The 14616-nt window shown below is 37.6% G+C and overlaps 1 protein-coding gene across 7 annotated transcripts in view; it reads right to left on the reverse strand.

Moving 5' to 3' along the window:
* Positions 1 to 14616, reverse strand: part of PAPOLA (poly(A) polymerase alpha) — a 62224-nt gene that overhangs the window by 36030 nt on the left and 11578 nt on the right. For all 7 annotated transcript variants that reach the window (XM_049612199.1, XM_049612197.1, XM_049612193.1 and 4 more), the window contains exons 2-6: positions 8263 to 8436; positions 7768 to 7834; positions 3966 to 4047; positions 2081 to 2190; positions 1572 to 1625 (exon numbers count right to left, since the gene is read on the reverse strand). In XM_049612199.1, the coding sequence (XP_049468156.1) occupies positions 1572 to 1625; positions 2081 to 2190; positions 3966 to 4047; positions 7768 to 7834; positions 8263 to 8436 (487 nt within the window). The remainder of the gene's footprint in view (positions 1 to 1571; positions 1626 to 2080; positions 2191 to 3965; positions 4048 to 7767; positions 7835 to 8262; positions 8437 to 14616) is intronic.

Here is a 14616-nt window from a genome sequence, read left to right on the forward strand (position 1 = left end):
ATCCAAATAGCTCTTCCAATATAGACAGAAATAATGATCATGTGCTTACAAAAACAGATACCTCAAAAAGCAACTCAAGGAGACTGCCAATTAAAGTTAGGATAAAATGGGGGTGGCCGGCTGGCTCAGTCCATTAAGATGATCTCCCGATCATGGGATTAAGCCCCGTGTTGGGCTCTGCGCTGAGCGTGGACCCTACTTGGGACTGTCTCTCTCACCTCTCTGCCCCTCCGCGACTGGTGCATGGCGCACACGCGCTCTCACTCTCTCTAATAAAAATAAACTTAAAAAAAAAAAGTTAGGATAAAATGATTTTTAAAATGTTGCAATGTAAACACATTCCCTAAAACGGTTTTTTTTATATAACGTATGGACAGAAAACGAATACATTAAATATTTCGAGTAACTATTTGATTTTCATCTCCATCTTGAAAAGTTTACACAATTGAGTTGGGTCTTCCACCAAAACACAACCTCCTATCTTTTGATAACGTTCCTTTGGGGAAAACAGGGCACTGCTATACGTTACAGACGGTTTTATATTTATTTAAACATTGACAACAAATCTATCTAAACCTGACAGACCTTTACTCAATTTAACATTTTATGTCAACTTATTAAGGACCTTTCCTAAATTTAACATTGAACGTGTACTCATTTTATATCTACTTTTCAAGGACGATGGAGCTGGGCATCTTATGTAGCAATTACAGAAGTCGCTTTTTTGGTAAACAATAAAGTATTACCCTTCCAGTTTTCAGAATTTTACAATCTGCACTATGACTACCAGTGGCTTCCCAGCACCATTACATACGGCAGGAGTGACACAGGTAACTGAAGGCGCTTCACTGTCTTATCAGCTTTGTTCCAACTGCCTTCTCTACAAATGTGGAAAGTAGCAGACAGAAATGAGTGTCATCTCAAGAATTTGAACTCCTAAATCCTCCCCTCCCAGAAAATATCTCTGCATACACAATATCAGGTCACAGTTTTCTCTAAACTTCTTAAATATTTCATTTAAATGAGGTCAAGGCAAAGTTCTATCTGCAAAAATAGATTCTGTTATTGCCTTAATGAGACTAAAAGTCTATAAAATTTGCATGTGGAGAACCTACCAAGTAAATGGTTCCACAGAAGCATTTCAAAGTCAATGTTGCATTATTGCTGCCTATATTTTAGCTCTCAATTTCATGAGGCTCTTTTTAAAAGACTAAAACTGATATTGTACAAAGAACAGGGAGTCAATTCCGTTAAAAAATTTTTAATTTTTATGTTTTTATTTATTTTTGAAGGAGAGAGAGTGACAGAGCATGGGCGGGGGAGGAACAGAGAGAGAGGGAGTCACAGAATTCGAGGCAGGCTCCAGGCTCTAAGCTGTCAGCACAGAGCCCAATGCGGGCCCAAACTCACGAACTGTGAGATCATGACCTGAGCTGAAGTCGGACGCTTAACCGACTGAGCCACCTAGGCACCACCCCCCCCAAAAAATTTTAGTATCACACCAACTCAGCAATTAAAATAAACTTTCAGCCTACCCCAATCAAAATTACACACAGCAAGAACTGCCTTACCTCTATCCCATCAAAACACAGTTTGATAACTGGTACAAATGCCTCTTCAACAGCCTGTAAGAAAATTAAATAAACTCAGTGTCTCTGCAAGTACAGATTAGACCTATGCTAGTTTTAGCACTTGTAAGTGAATGGGATTATTTGAAACTGCTTATACGTAATTTAGCAAAATGCCTGACATAGACTAGGTTCTCAGCAACTAGCTTTAAGACACTAGGCTCTTGAATCAGACAAACCTAGGTTCAAATCCTTGATTTCTGCCACTCAGATACGTCATTGTGGCTACATCGCTTAATGTTTGTTTTGTTTGCCTTATTTCCTACTCTGTACATGGGATTAAATTTATGATTTCAGACTTGTTGTAAAGAGTAAAATGCAAGCATACATGTTAAGCACTTGAAAGGGTCTGGCAAACTGCAAGAGCTCAATAAATGATGGCTACACCATAAAATTCACTCAATTCACTGATGTTTACAACTCCTCCCCTTTCACCCCAAACATTTACGCACTCTTAAATCTTTTACTTCTTCCTGTAATTTCAACTTATCATAGAATGAGGTGAAAAAGTCACTTCGATCAACATGTCTTGGTGCAACACACAACGCATCAATATCGGCACCTAAAAAAAATTAAGCCCATCAACCACTAATTACTATTACAAGAAAATTATTTTACATCTTATCATGGCAGTACTTGATGTTGCGAATCTGTTAACATTATACCGGTGAGCCTCTAAAAATGTGCCCTTCCCCTTAAAGAAAGTACTGGTCAATATAGGGAAAACGTCATCTTAATTGATGGGATATCTTTTTTCCTACAGCATCCTATTTATAGCGGCCCAGGTGGCCTGGGAGTCAAACAAAGGGGACTCAGATAGGACTTTGATGGTGAAGAGGGAGAACTATTCAAGAATACAACCAACATCCTGATGTTGCTAGTCATAGCCATGTTCATTAGCAAACCACACACACACACACACACACACACACACACACACACACACGATTTTCTTCTACACATTCTGTGACTGGTACTTACAGGCCTCTGTCTGGACCCTAAATGGGACCTATAGAATAAACTTCAAAAAGGATCACTGGCAAGAATCAAAGAGGCAGACCAATGTAAGATATCTGTTACAAATTCAGTGCCTGATAGTAGGCCAGCACAGAGTACATAGGGGAAACACAAAAGGGATGACTTAAATCAAGAACTAGGATCCTAAAAGGGAGAGATCAATGTGGAATCAGGTCAACATAGTCATTCTCCTAGAAGACTCAATAGCTAAGGCATTACTCTGAAGGCTGTATATTTAGCACATACATGAAAGAGAGAAAAGCGTACCCGTACAGGACACATCAGAGGCAAATGCACTAACTACCACTGGCACGGAGCAGCGGGAGATGGGGAGGAAGGAGGCCAGAACAAAGAGAACACTATACTGGCAGACGCTTTTAACACAGAAGCCTGTGGTTAATGGCTAAAGAATCCTAGTTCCGCCAAGACATGACTGGGAGAAACTGTCCAAGCCTGTTGCCTCTTTAAGTCTCAGACTTCTATTTGTTAGCTGAGAATAAGAGTACTGAGGAATAAATAAGATCATGAAGACGAGAGCTTATTATTAAGGAGCCCAATAAATGTTCTCTGCCATGACAACACTTTCACTGGGTATTTATTGGCACAGAGGAAAAAACTACAAGTGCAAATGAGAAAATATTGCCAGTGATTACCAGTGGCTGCAGATACACACTGTTTTGGTTCGCTTTTTTGCTTAACTGTATTTTACAACTGTGGGGGGAAAAAAAAAAGCATGGGGAAGAGAAAAAAAAAAAGCAAGCAGAAAAGAAAATCCACAGGTCTTTTTTAAAAGCTTTAATTCATTTTTGTTCTGATCTCTCAACTTCATTTTCTTCAGGTAGAGGAAATGACATAGAGAACAGCACCGTCCAAAAAAGAACTCTCCAATGAGAGAAGTGTTCTATATCCGCACTCTGCAACACGGGAGGCACTGCATTTTTTTTTTAATTGAAGTACAGTTGACACACAATCTCGTATTAGTTTCAGGTGTACAACATAGTGATTCAACAACATTCTATATACGTTATGCTGTGCTCACCACTCTCAGTTACCATATTGCTATACAAGGTCACTGCAATACCACTGACTATATTCCCTATGCTGTACAGAACTGAATTTTTTCATTTCCTTAATACTGTATTGGACAGTGCAGGTTTAGAAGGCATCTTTATCTTCCTAACCAACTTTAGGCCCCTTGAAGTACTCTATCTCCCATGCAAACCTAAGCTGTAGGATACAGAGGTAACTGACATGAATGAGTCATTATGTTTAAGAACTCAAACAAGTACTCCGTCTCAAGATAATTAAAACAGTACTTACCTTTTGTATGTACTCCTAATCTGTAAGATCCAAATGTAAAAATTTTTCCTCCAACATTTTCAATTACAGATTGTGGAAGATTCTGTTTAAAGAAACAAAAAAAATGGGTATTTTGTCAGGGGAGTACAAAGGAAATTATTGCAAAGAGCACTATATATGAAAAAAGAAAAAAAAAAAAAAAAAACAACTCCAAGTAAGAATTCAGTGCACATTTATGGAGGCAAAACAAACTCTATAAGCTCTACAAAATACCAGACCTTCATATATCAACCAATTTTAAAATTCAGGCAATTTCCAACTTTTAATGAGCATTCTTTAGTGACCCAAACCACTTTAGAATTTTGCCACATTTCTGGAAACTGCTATAAAAGAGGACTGAGAGTGTGTAATTCCATAGGAGCGGTGTCAGAAGCAGATTTTTACTCATTTTTATTCATGACTAAGATGTTGCACCCATCATGAATGTTAGAATATTAAAAAAAACACATATTCTGACTGCTTAAAAGATTACATTCAATGATCATATTGAATACCCCATAGTACATCACAATATAATTTTACCATATCAAAAGTGACTTTAAGGCCAATACGGCTACATAATAGTTCAGATTCTCAAAAGGTTTTGGTGGGATGACTGAACAGAAAACTTACTGACAGTTTCTTAGAGGAGAAACACCCAGAAAAAGGAAAGGAAAGCATTTAAAAATCATCCTCCTGACTCTGGTACTCATCTTCCTGACCCACAGTACTCACTATGGTGAGTATTTAATGACACTGGAAGTAAGGATAATACATGCCCAAACAAAAAACAATTTTAACGTGTGCCAGGTCAATGTTTCTCTTCACTTTCTAATTCCTCAGTAAAGTCTGATTCACTACCAAACCCCAAATCATTCCTCACCTCCCCCAAACAACATAAACAGTGTTACTTCATCATACTCCAAAACCCTAACAATCAATCATAAAGATTCAGGGACTCCCTTGTTTTTTAAGGACACTTTTAATCATCACCTACAGAAAACAGACGATCTGTATGTAAAATATTACATTTTTTGTCTTCCTATATTTCGAAAACTAAAAACCTCACGTGCAAAGGTGGCCTGGTTATTTAAATGAATCCAGTAAGATGCTGCTGAAATAGGTCTACAAAGGGAGTTAGGAAGAAGCTACCTGAGAACACTGACTTCCTAGTAAAACACAAATCTTCTGGACAAGCAAGCTCTAAAGAACTGTCCAATATAGTAGCCATCAGCTTCCCTTCACTATTAAGCACCTGAAAACACAGCTAGCTTGGCTGAGGAACTGAATATTTAATTCTACTTCATTTAAACTGAAATACCCACACGTGGCTAGTGGCTACTGTATTAGTACACATTTAGACATTAACATGTTTATAGCTATTTCAATAATCGTTACCCATGGGGCGCCTGGGTGGCTCAGTCGGGTGAGCATCCGACTTCAGCTCAGGTCATGGTCTCACAGCTTGTGAGTTCGAGCCCCACATTGGGCTCTGTGCTGACAGCTCGAAGCCTGCTTCAGATTCTGTGCCTCCCCCTCTCTCTGCCCCAACCCACTCGCATTGTCTCTGTCTCTCTCAAAAATAAATAAACATTAAAAATAATAATAATAGTAATTTAAAAAAAAAAAATTGTTCCCAAAAAAGAAAAAAAAAAATTCCTTTATTTGGGGGAAAAAAAAATATTTTTTTTTGTAAATTTTTTTTTTTTTTTTTTTTTTTTTTTTTTTTTAAGTCTTAGGATATAGACGGCAAACAAGACAACTGAAGTAAAATTAAAATTTTATATAAGTCCCCCCCTCCCAAAAGACTAAAAATGATTTGGAACTATATATTAAATCACTGTTTCTCAACCAGGGATGATTCTGCTCCTCAAGGAACATATGGCAACATCTGGAAATATTTTGGGTCATAATTTGGAGAGATGGGGGGGGGGGGGGGGAGACAGGGGCGGTTTATCTAGTAAAAATGGGGCCAGGGATAGATAGCAACCTTAAAAAAGAACTATCTGATCCAAAAATACCAACAGTGTCAACATCAAGAAATCCTATATCAAGTCTTAAAACTGAGGAAGAAATTCTCTCTACAAAAGGCAAACACAAAAGATCAAAATTTATGAAGCCTAACCTCAGTCCCATTCTCTAACCAACTTAATACTTGCAGTTAAGCTATACAGAAAAGGACGCCAATAAATTTGAACAGGAATGAGCATTACTTTCATTAATCCAAACAAAAGTTCTACCCTCAGAAAAACCAGCAGGAAGAACTCTATCAAGAATTACTGGTTAAAGAAACTTACGAGGAGGCACTTGAGGAAGTAGGTAAACAAAACTATCAATGAAGCAATATGCATTTTTCACATCAAATAAATCTAAGTCCTGGCTTTGTCTACTTGGCTGCGGTTTTAAACTTAAACATCTAAGACAATGCCATTAAAACATAGCTGTTTCCCTCAGAAGGTTAAGGAAACACGAAGTTCGATAAAGGAGGAAAAAATACTTAAGTTTGGACATCTTCTGCTCAGCTCAAAAAGAACTTCCTTTTAAAAATCTCCTTCATGGGGTGTCACCTGGGTGGCTCAGTCGGTTAAGCGTCCGCCTTCGGCTCAGGTCACGAATTCACAGTTTGTGAGTTTGAGCCCCTCATCGGGCTCTGTGCTGACAGCTTGGAGCCTGGAGCCTGCTTCCGATTCTGTGTCTCTCTCCCTCTCTCTGCCCCTCCCCCGCTCACGCTCTGTCTGTCTCCCTCTCTCAAAAGTAAATATTCTAAAAAAAGTTTTTTGATTAAAAAAAAAAAAATCTCATTCGTATCAGGAATTCTATCAATGAGAAACATGTACTACACGGAATCTCCAATTTACAATACTCCCAGTGCTGAAGTTTTAATCAGTTACTTGAAATATATACACATGGTTTCAAGAAAACAATATTATAAACTTGACTAAAACCAAGACTTTCTTCTATGTTAACATCTCTCTCAGGTTTTCTTTACCCTTGGTTCTCTTTCCATCAATTTTTCAGTTGTGTTATACATTAAATATGCATTTTGTACTGCCCTGGGAAAATTACCACTATCTATGCAATTTTTTTAATAATCTTTACCCCCAATGTGGGGCTCAGACTCACAACCCTGAGATCAAGAGTCACACACTTCACTGACTAAGCCAGCCAGGCACCCCTATGCAACTTGTAAAAATGGGTCAAATGAATTCCCCACACAACTCTGAGAATATATTTATTTCCTTTACCAGAAGCCCCATCATGGATACAACCACCATATATATGGATATATATATATATATCCATATATATGTGTGTATATATATATATATATATATATACACATACATATATATGATTTTTCATAATGAAGTTTTAGGAACTCAGAGAATGTTATAAAAAACTAAACATACTCAGTTTGAGAGTATACTATCCAAAAACCTAAAAACTGTTCGTTGCTGTAAGATTGCTTAAAAGGTAACAAGATTCTCAAATACTTAATATACATTTTTAAAGCACCTCTTCAGGGAAACATCTATTATTTCTGTGAAGCATAAGTAATTACTGAGTTTCAGTTTTATAAATATGGCAACCAGACAGTACTTATAAGTCACTGAATTCAGTTGTTTTCCCAGCTTTCAAAATAACTAGAAACAAAATATCAAACCAATGGTCTAAAACAAACTCTGCAGTGAAGACTAAGTCCATTCTAGGAAGAACGGGGTTACTTAAGACTACTGCTGTGTTCAGCTGGCAAATTATTTCACATACGAATACGTCACCTTACCTTGCTTTCACTGATTTCTCGTATCCACTCTTTTACCAGGTTATTTAATTTTCCCAAAATTAAAATCCTGTTGAAAAGAGCAAATATCAATCAAGTATCAAGCTGTTTCATTACTAACTCAAATGAGAATCGGTGCTCAATAGGCGGCTCCCCAGACTGTAACCAGTTTTTAAGTTCCAGAAAGTAAGCACACGGTAGGGATCGACATGCAGGCAGGCAACGTCACGCTGGCCAAGACGTTCCTTCAGCTGAGGCAGCCACTCCCCTTCTGACAAATCTGTACTGTAATAACCCAAAAGGATCAAAATTCAAAATTAAGGGAATAAAATTCTATGTAGAAAAAACAGGTTTTGCTAAGTATTGCTGCTGTCTGAAAAAAACCAATTTCAGAGGAGAATTCTGGCTTTCTGAGTAGGTTAAGGCCTCAAAACTAGTTTATTACAGTAATAAAAAAATTATACACGACAAGAAACACATGCGGGCGGGTGAGTTCACCTGCGCTGCAGTTCCTCTTCCTCTTCAAACACCCCAAAGGGCTTCAGAGTCTCGATGAGTTTCTGTGTAAGGAGGCAGTCAGTCTCCTTGGGGGCTGCTAAGCTGATAGGAGAGGTAATGCCATAGTGCTTCTGTGGCGGCTGTGTTTGTTGTGATCCCTGCGTTGTAACTGGACTGCAAACAAAATTGGATACAATTACTGCCAAAGAAGTTCTACAATTTGAAACAAATCCTGAACTAGAACCGCTTTCATAAAACGCATTGCTAAACATAGATGGTTCCCTGCCCACCCGAAAAGCTTCCTCTCAAAGACATCTTACCACAAAAAGTAACCAACCAAAAGCAAGTGAGCAAAAAAGAAAACTTTATTTCTCTTCCCACCCCAAAGAGTTTAACTTTGCCACTACCTAAGTATCTAAATAAGCTGGAAAAATCCAGATCAAACATACTGGTAGAGAAAATACAATCTGGAGTATAGTGAATTTCTGAAAAAAATTTTACTTCGGGGGGGAAAAGGAGCCAAAATCTGTTACACAGTTATTTCTAAAGCAACGATTAACAAGCTACAAAAACACCATTTAACCAATGCAAGAGACTCCCCACAAATAGAACTTAGTACCTGACTCACAATGAATAAAATTCAGAAAATACAGGGCAAATAACAAACATAACTTGTAGAGTGGGAGGCACTATATTCATACTAAACCTTACACATCTGTGATAAGAGGTTCACACTTCCACAGTGATGCTAGTCTAAAAGTTTTTTCCAGTTTAAGAGGAATTCCCAATTTTTACAATCAGTAGGATTTTAATATAACTGGCTTAAAAAAAAAGGCATGGCATGCTTGAAATGCTTTCAGAAATTAATTCGACTCCAGTAATTTTTCAATGAAACCAGTGGTTTTTTATTTTTTGTTAAAATAATTCTAAGTCAATGGACAACAGCTCTAAAGGTAAGTAACACAATTATCATTTAAAAACTAACAAGTCCAGGGCACCTGGGTGGCTCAGTCAGTTAAGTGCTGACTTCAGACCGCTCAGTGTCCGACTTCGGCTCAGGTCACGATCTCACAGTTCGTGGGTTTGGGCCCTCCCCCCGACCCCTCCATCAGGCTCTGTGCTGGCAGTAAGGAGCCTGCTTGGGATTCCCTCTCTCCCACTCTCTCTGCTCCTTCCCGGCTTGCATGTAAGAGCTCGCTCACTTTCAAAATAAATAAATAAACCTTAGGGGGGAAAAAATCGAGTAACATACAAAATGAGGAAAGGGCTAAGGAAAGAACATAACATCTGGATCAATTATTTTTCCCAACTCTGTTCACTAAAAAATTAAGTGTTCGTTTTACACACATACACACCTCTCCTTTTCTTTCCAAGTTCTAAATATGTATATTTTAAATTGAAATTCAAAAAAAAAAATTGAAGTTCAAAAAAGAAAAATTGAAGTACTACGCTTAAGCAGCAACATGCCAAATGCAAGAGTCCCATGCAGGAAGCTCCATTATGCATTTAATACTTGTCCACTGGGTTCTGGTTTATACTGTGAACGCTGGGCTGTGTTCTATACTTTGTCTTCTGATACCAACACAGACCTAAGGATGCCAGGACAGCCATCCTGATTGTTTCTAAGTTAGCCATTGGTCTGTGTATCATCTAGTCAATGTTTCCTGGTCCAGTTATGCACTGTCTCCATTTTAACTCAGGTTTTATAGTAACATTTACTAAATAAGTATGTCAGATATAATACCTGTTAGAGCAATTAATTCATGTCAGATCCTTCTTTCTACTCCTGCAACCTAAACTGCAGACCTATGCAAAAGCCATGTTAATTCACAGAGCTGGGGATTCACGTGAGTACCAAGCACTTATACCTTACATTAATGTTCTATTTTCCAAATTTATGTAGCATCTCATATGATTAAAATATACAAAATTAACCCAATAAATGCATTCATCATGTCCTGGTTAGTGCGTGTTTTTGTCAATAAACAAATTGTTATCATCAGATTCCACAAAACTGACAACAAAAAGGTAACCCTCAAAACTGTGTAACCATTTGAGAATTCTCCTTCACACACTACTCTGATTTCCGGTAAATTACATATTAAATGAAAAAACAGCACACTTAACCACATATCCCGAAGAGATTATATATATTCACTCTCATATTTTTCTTGCTTCCTAGGAGTTTCTCCAAGCAAACTAGCACCCTTCATGACTACCCCAGGATCAAAAATACTTTTATAAATGATTTTAGAAGGGAAGTAAAAATACAAAAACAGGGAGGGGACAAAACATAAGAGACTCTTAAATATAGAAAACAAAACAGGGTTGCTGTAGGGGTTGTAGGTGGGGGGATGGGCTAAACGCACAAGGGGCATTAAGGAAGACACTTGTAGGGATGAGCACTGGGTGTTATACATAGAGGATGAATCACTGGAATCTACTCCTGAAATCATTATTGCACTAGATGCTAACTCACTTGGATGTAAATTAAAAAAATAAAATAAAAATAGAAATTAAAAAAAAAAAAAAGATTTTAACATGAGTAGAGCCAGAAATGAAAATAAGTATAAAGTTCATTTTAGCTAGACTTGATTCAAGTAAGGAGAGATTTCGCGTCAAGTCTGAACTGAATTCATGTTTTCACAACTTCAGGTAATAAGCCTCTATTGTATTGTTTTTTGTTTTGAGCAAGTAATAGGATTCTTGCATTCATTCCTGTCTGAAGGAGTGAAATCCATTACCAGCTGAGTTTGGGATCATCAACAAACTATGAGTACCCATTCTCTGTGAGGTTAAGGCTCACTTATCTTTCCCATGTTTTTCTTTCTCAATATTAAGGTTTTTCATTCTCATACAAAAAAACAATGCTTGGAAAGGCCCTGTCTACATCAACAATATCACCAGAACATTAGGATATAGACTCATATTTCTAAGTTCACATCAAGTTTACTCACCCTAATTTGAAAAAAAATGTTGATTTCTATATTAGTTTCCACATTAACATTTTGATGGGGAAACATATCAGATGCAAATTATGACTTTCTATTTACTCTATTCAAAATATAGTCGCATCATCTAAAATAAAATCACATTTATTTATCCCATCTAATTCAGGAAAAAACGTACATATCTATACATGTATACATATAGAACATAATACTAATTCAAGAACACATAAATAAAAATAAATCACAACCAAATAAAAGGAAAAGAAGAAATATATGTTATGAAAGTTACAAGACACCTGTGCCTCCAATAAAAATGACTTAATCTTAGCTTAAGTAGCTAGACTAGGGAGTTCCAGGCTGCCATATGCTTTGAATGTCCAAAATGTCCCAAGCAGAAACATTAGCCATGACTGTACTGTAAATGGAGAAAGTCGAGTTTGCCATTCAATTTTAAATTAGAAATCAAGTAGACTGATAAAACAATTTAAAGGATCCTTTATTTGCTGTTCTGTTTCTAACAAAACTAAAATACACACTCTGCTGGAACAATTCACCGGACAGCTACCAATCCCCAGAACACAAAGCTCTTCCTCCCATTCTCGAACACATTAGACATCTGCCCATTATCTATCACTTTCTAGAGACATTTTTGCCGGTACTTAATTTTCTTCAGACATTATTCTATTTTAAAAATAAAATTCTAGGGGCGCAACTCAGTCAGTTAAGCATCCGACTCTTGATTTCGGTTCAGGTCATGATCTCACAGTTCACAGGATGGAGCCCCACATCAGGTCGGCACCAACAGGTGGAGCCTGCTTTTGGGGATCCTCTCTCTCCTCTCTCTGCCCCTCCCCTGCATATGCCTGAGTGCGTGCGTGTGTGCTCTCTCAAAATAAATAAAATTTAAAAAATAAAAATTCTACAATTATGAAAACAAAGAGGAAAAAAACCACATTAGATACAGAGCCACAGTATTTGTGATTCATTAATATTTCTTTCAGGTTTTTACTATCAAGAACACTTATGCTTTTCCTAAAGAGCAGTTTATTTTCATCTCAGGAACGTGATTTATCTTTGCCTTTAGGACACTCTGAATTCTGAGAGTGAAACTGGTGGCCATTCAGCAAGTTCTCTACAATGAGCCAAGTATCACTGTTTGTAAGAAGTTTATCCTAATTTCTTGCTGTTTTAGATCTCTATCCTTACTTTGCCTTTTTACCCAATCTTTTTTTTTTTTTTTAATGTTTATTTACTTTTGAGAGACAGAGAGAGACAGCCCAAGCAGGGGAGGGGCAGAGACAGGGAGACACAGAATCTGAAGGAGGCTCCAAGCTCTCAGAGCCGAACATGGAGCTCGAACTCACGAACCATGAGATCATGACCCCAGGCACCCCGCTTTTCACCCAATCTTTAATGCAAACATCTTGCTGGTTTTTCACATGTAACTAAAGCATTCCGTCTTAATCCTTTCTGGATCGGAGCAAGGTATAAAGTCATACTTGTATATGTACTTACAGTACATTTACAAATTTTGACCCCTCTCAAAATCACAAAAGACAACAAAACATTACTTCCCCTACCCCGCTTGTTTTGGTGAACACCAGAGCGGCACATTGAGGGCGTGGGGGAGCACAGCGGTAAGTATGTTCACAATTTTTTTCTCCCTTAGGACACGGGATATTTCCTTTACCATAGTTAAAATCTTTTCATCGAGGCAAAGCTTACACAGGACACACGCCCACCTTTCCTTTTGACTTTGTTTTGTTCTAACATTCTGTGTAACAATTCCACTCCAACTATTCTAGTTCTGACTCTTGGCACCTTGTCCTGCCCCTTTCTCCCTTGCCATGCCAGTCCACCATCCATACGGTTACCAAGCGTATCTTCCTAAAACACAGCTTCCTTAAAAACCTCTAGGACTTCAGACAATAGAATCCCAGACAACAGAATCCAAAACTCTGTCTACAAAGTCTGCTCTCAACTCAGAAGCAATCTGATAAATAGAAAGAAGCAGGGCTGACTTCACAGCTACTAGTTACAGATCACTCTAGTCTCACTTCTGCCACTAGTTATATTACCAGTAAGCTGGACCTCTCTTCTCTACATTGGATGGCAAACTAGAATTTAAAAACTGTAACACACCCACAACACTAAAGAACGGTTTCCAAGCATAGGAAGTTTTAAACCAATACTCAAAAGTCCATCCTTTCCCAATGCTAGGCTATCCAAGACAGGGTTCTAAGTAGAATATTTAGGTACTTAGAAAGAATATCAACACTTTTGTGAAACTAGCATAGGACTATAGGTTGCTTATTTCAGCTATATATTTATTTCTAAAGTTTAGACATCTGATTTAATCAGTACACACTGAAATATCAAGAACCACTAGGGTACATGATTGTAAAGCTAACTCAAATAGTGTTAAGTATATAATATAGTATGATTTGTTAACTTGTTTTGTGCCCATATATCCGAAGTCTGATCAATCTTTGTACAAATCATACGAATAACCATTTCAAGTCAGTGAGAAAGTATGGAATATTCAAATGGGTTCAGTTACTCATTGTAAAATGTATATTTCAGATACCATTTCAAAATATTGAAAAATTAGAGATATTTCAAAGTTAAAAAAAATTAAGAACACTATTTTCAGAGCCATGTTTAAGATACACAAAACTCAAAAATCATACACAAAAAGATTTACCTACGTAAAAATATTCTAGCTTTTATGTAACAAAAATGTATCAAAGTTAAAACAAGTGAGGAAAATACATGCAACCTATGCTGAGTCATAATGCATAAAGAGTTTTTTTTTTTTTTTAATTTTTTTTAACGTTTATTTATTTTTGAGACAGAGAGAGACAGAGCATGAACAGGGGAGGAGCAGAGAGAGAGGGAGACACAGAATCTGAAACAGGCTCCAGGCTCTGAGCTGTCAGCACAGAGCCCGACGCAGGGCTCGAACTCACGGACCGTGAGATCATGACCTGAGCCGAAGTCAGACGCTTAACCGACCAAGCCACCCAGGCGCCCCAAGAGTTTTTTTTTTTTTAATCAACTAGAAAGTTTCACTGCAAATCAGGCAAGTAAATCAGGACAAACACTTTTCTGTCAGACTGCAGAAAAACGATATACATCTGGTAAAAATGAAAGACTTATTATAAACCTACGATATTGGTAATGTTGTAAGAAAATGAGCACTCCTCGCAATCACAGAAGAAGTGAACATCATCTTAAAAAGCAATATGGCAATGTTCATTAAAATAAAAGATGCATGTATCAACTTTAAAAGTTTGTATCCAGGGGCGCCTGGGTGGCTCAGTCGGTTAAGCATCCGACTTCGGCTCAGGTCATGATCTCACGGTCCGTGAGTTCAAGCCCCACATCGGGCTCTGTGCTGACA

The sequence above is a fragment of the Panthera uncia genome, assembly GCF_023721935.1.
Source record: "Panthera uncia isolate 11264 chromosome B3 unlocalized genomic scaffold, Puncia_PCG_1.0 HiC_scaffold_1, whole genome shotgun sequence".
Lineage (NCBI taxonomy): Eukaryota > Metazoa > Chordata > Mammalia > Carnivora > Felidae > Panthera > Panthera uncia.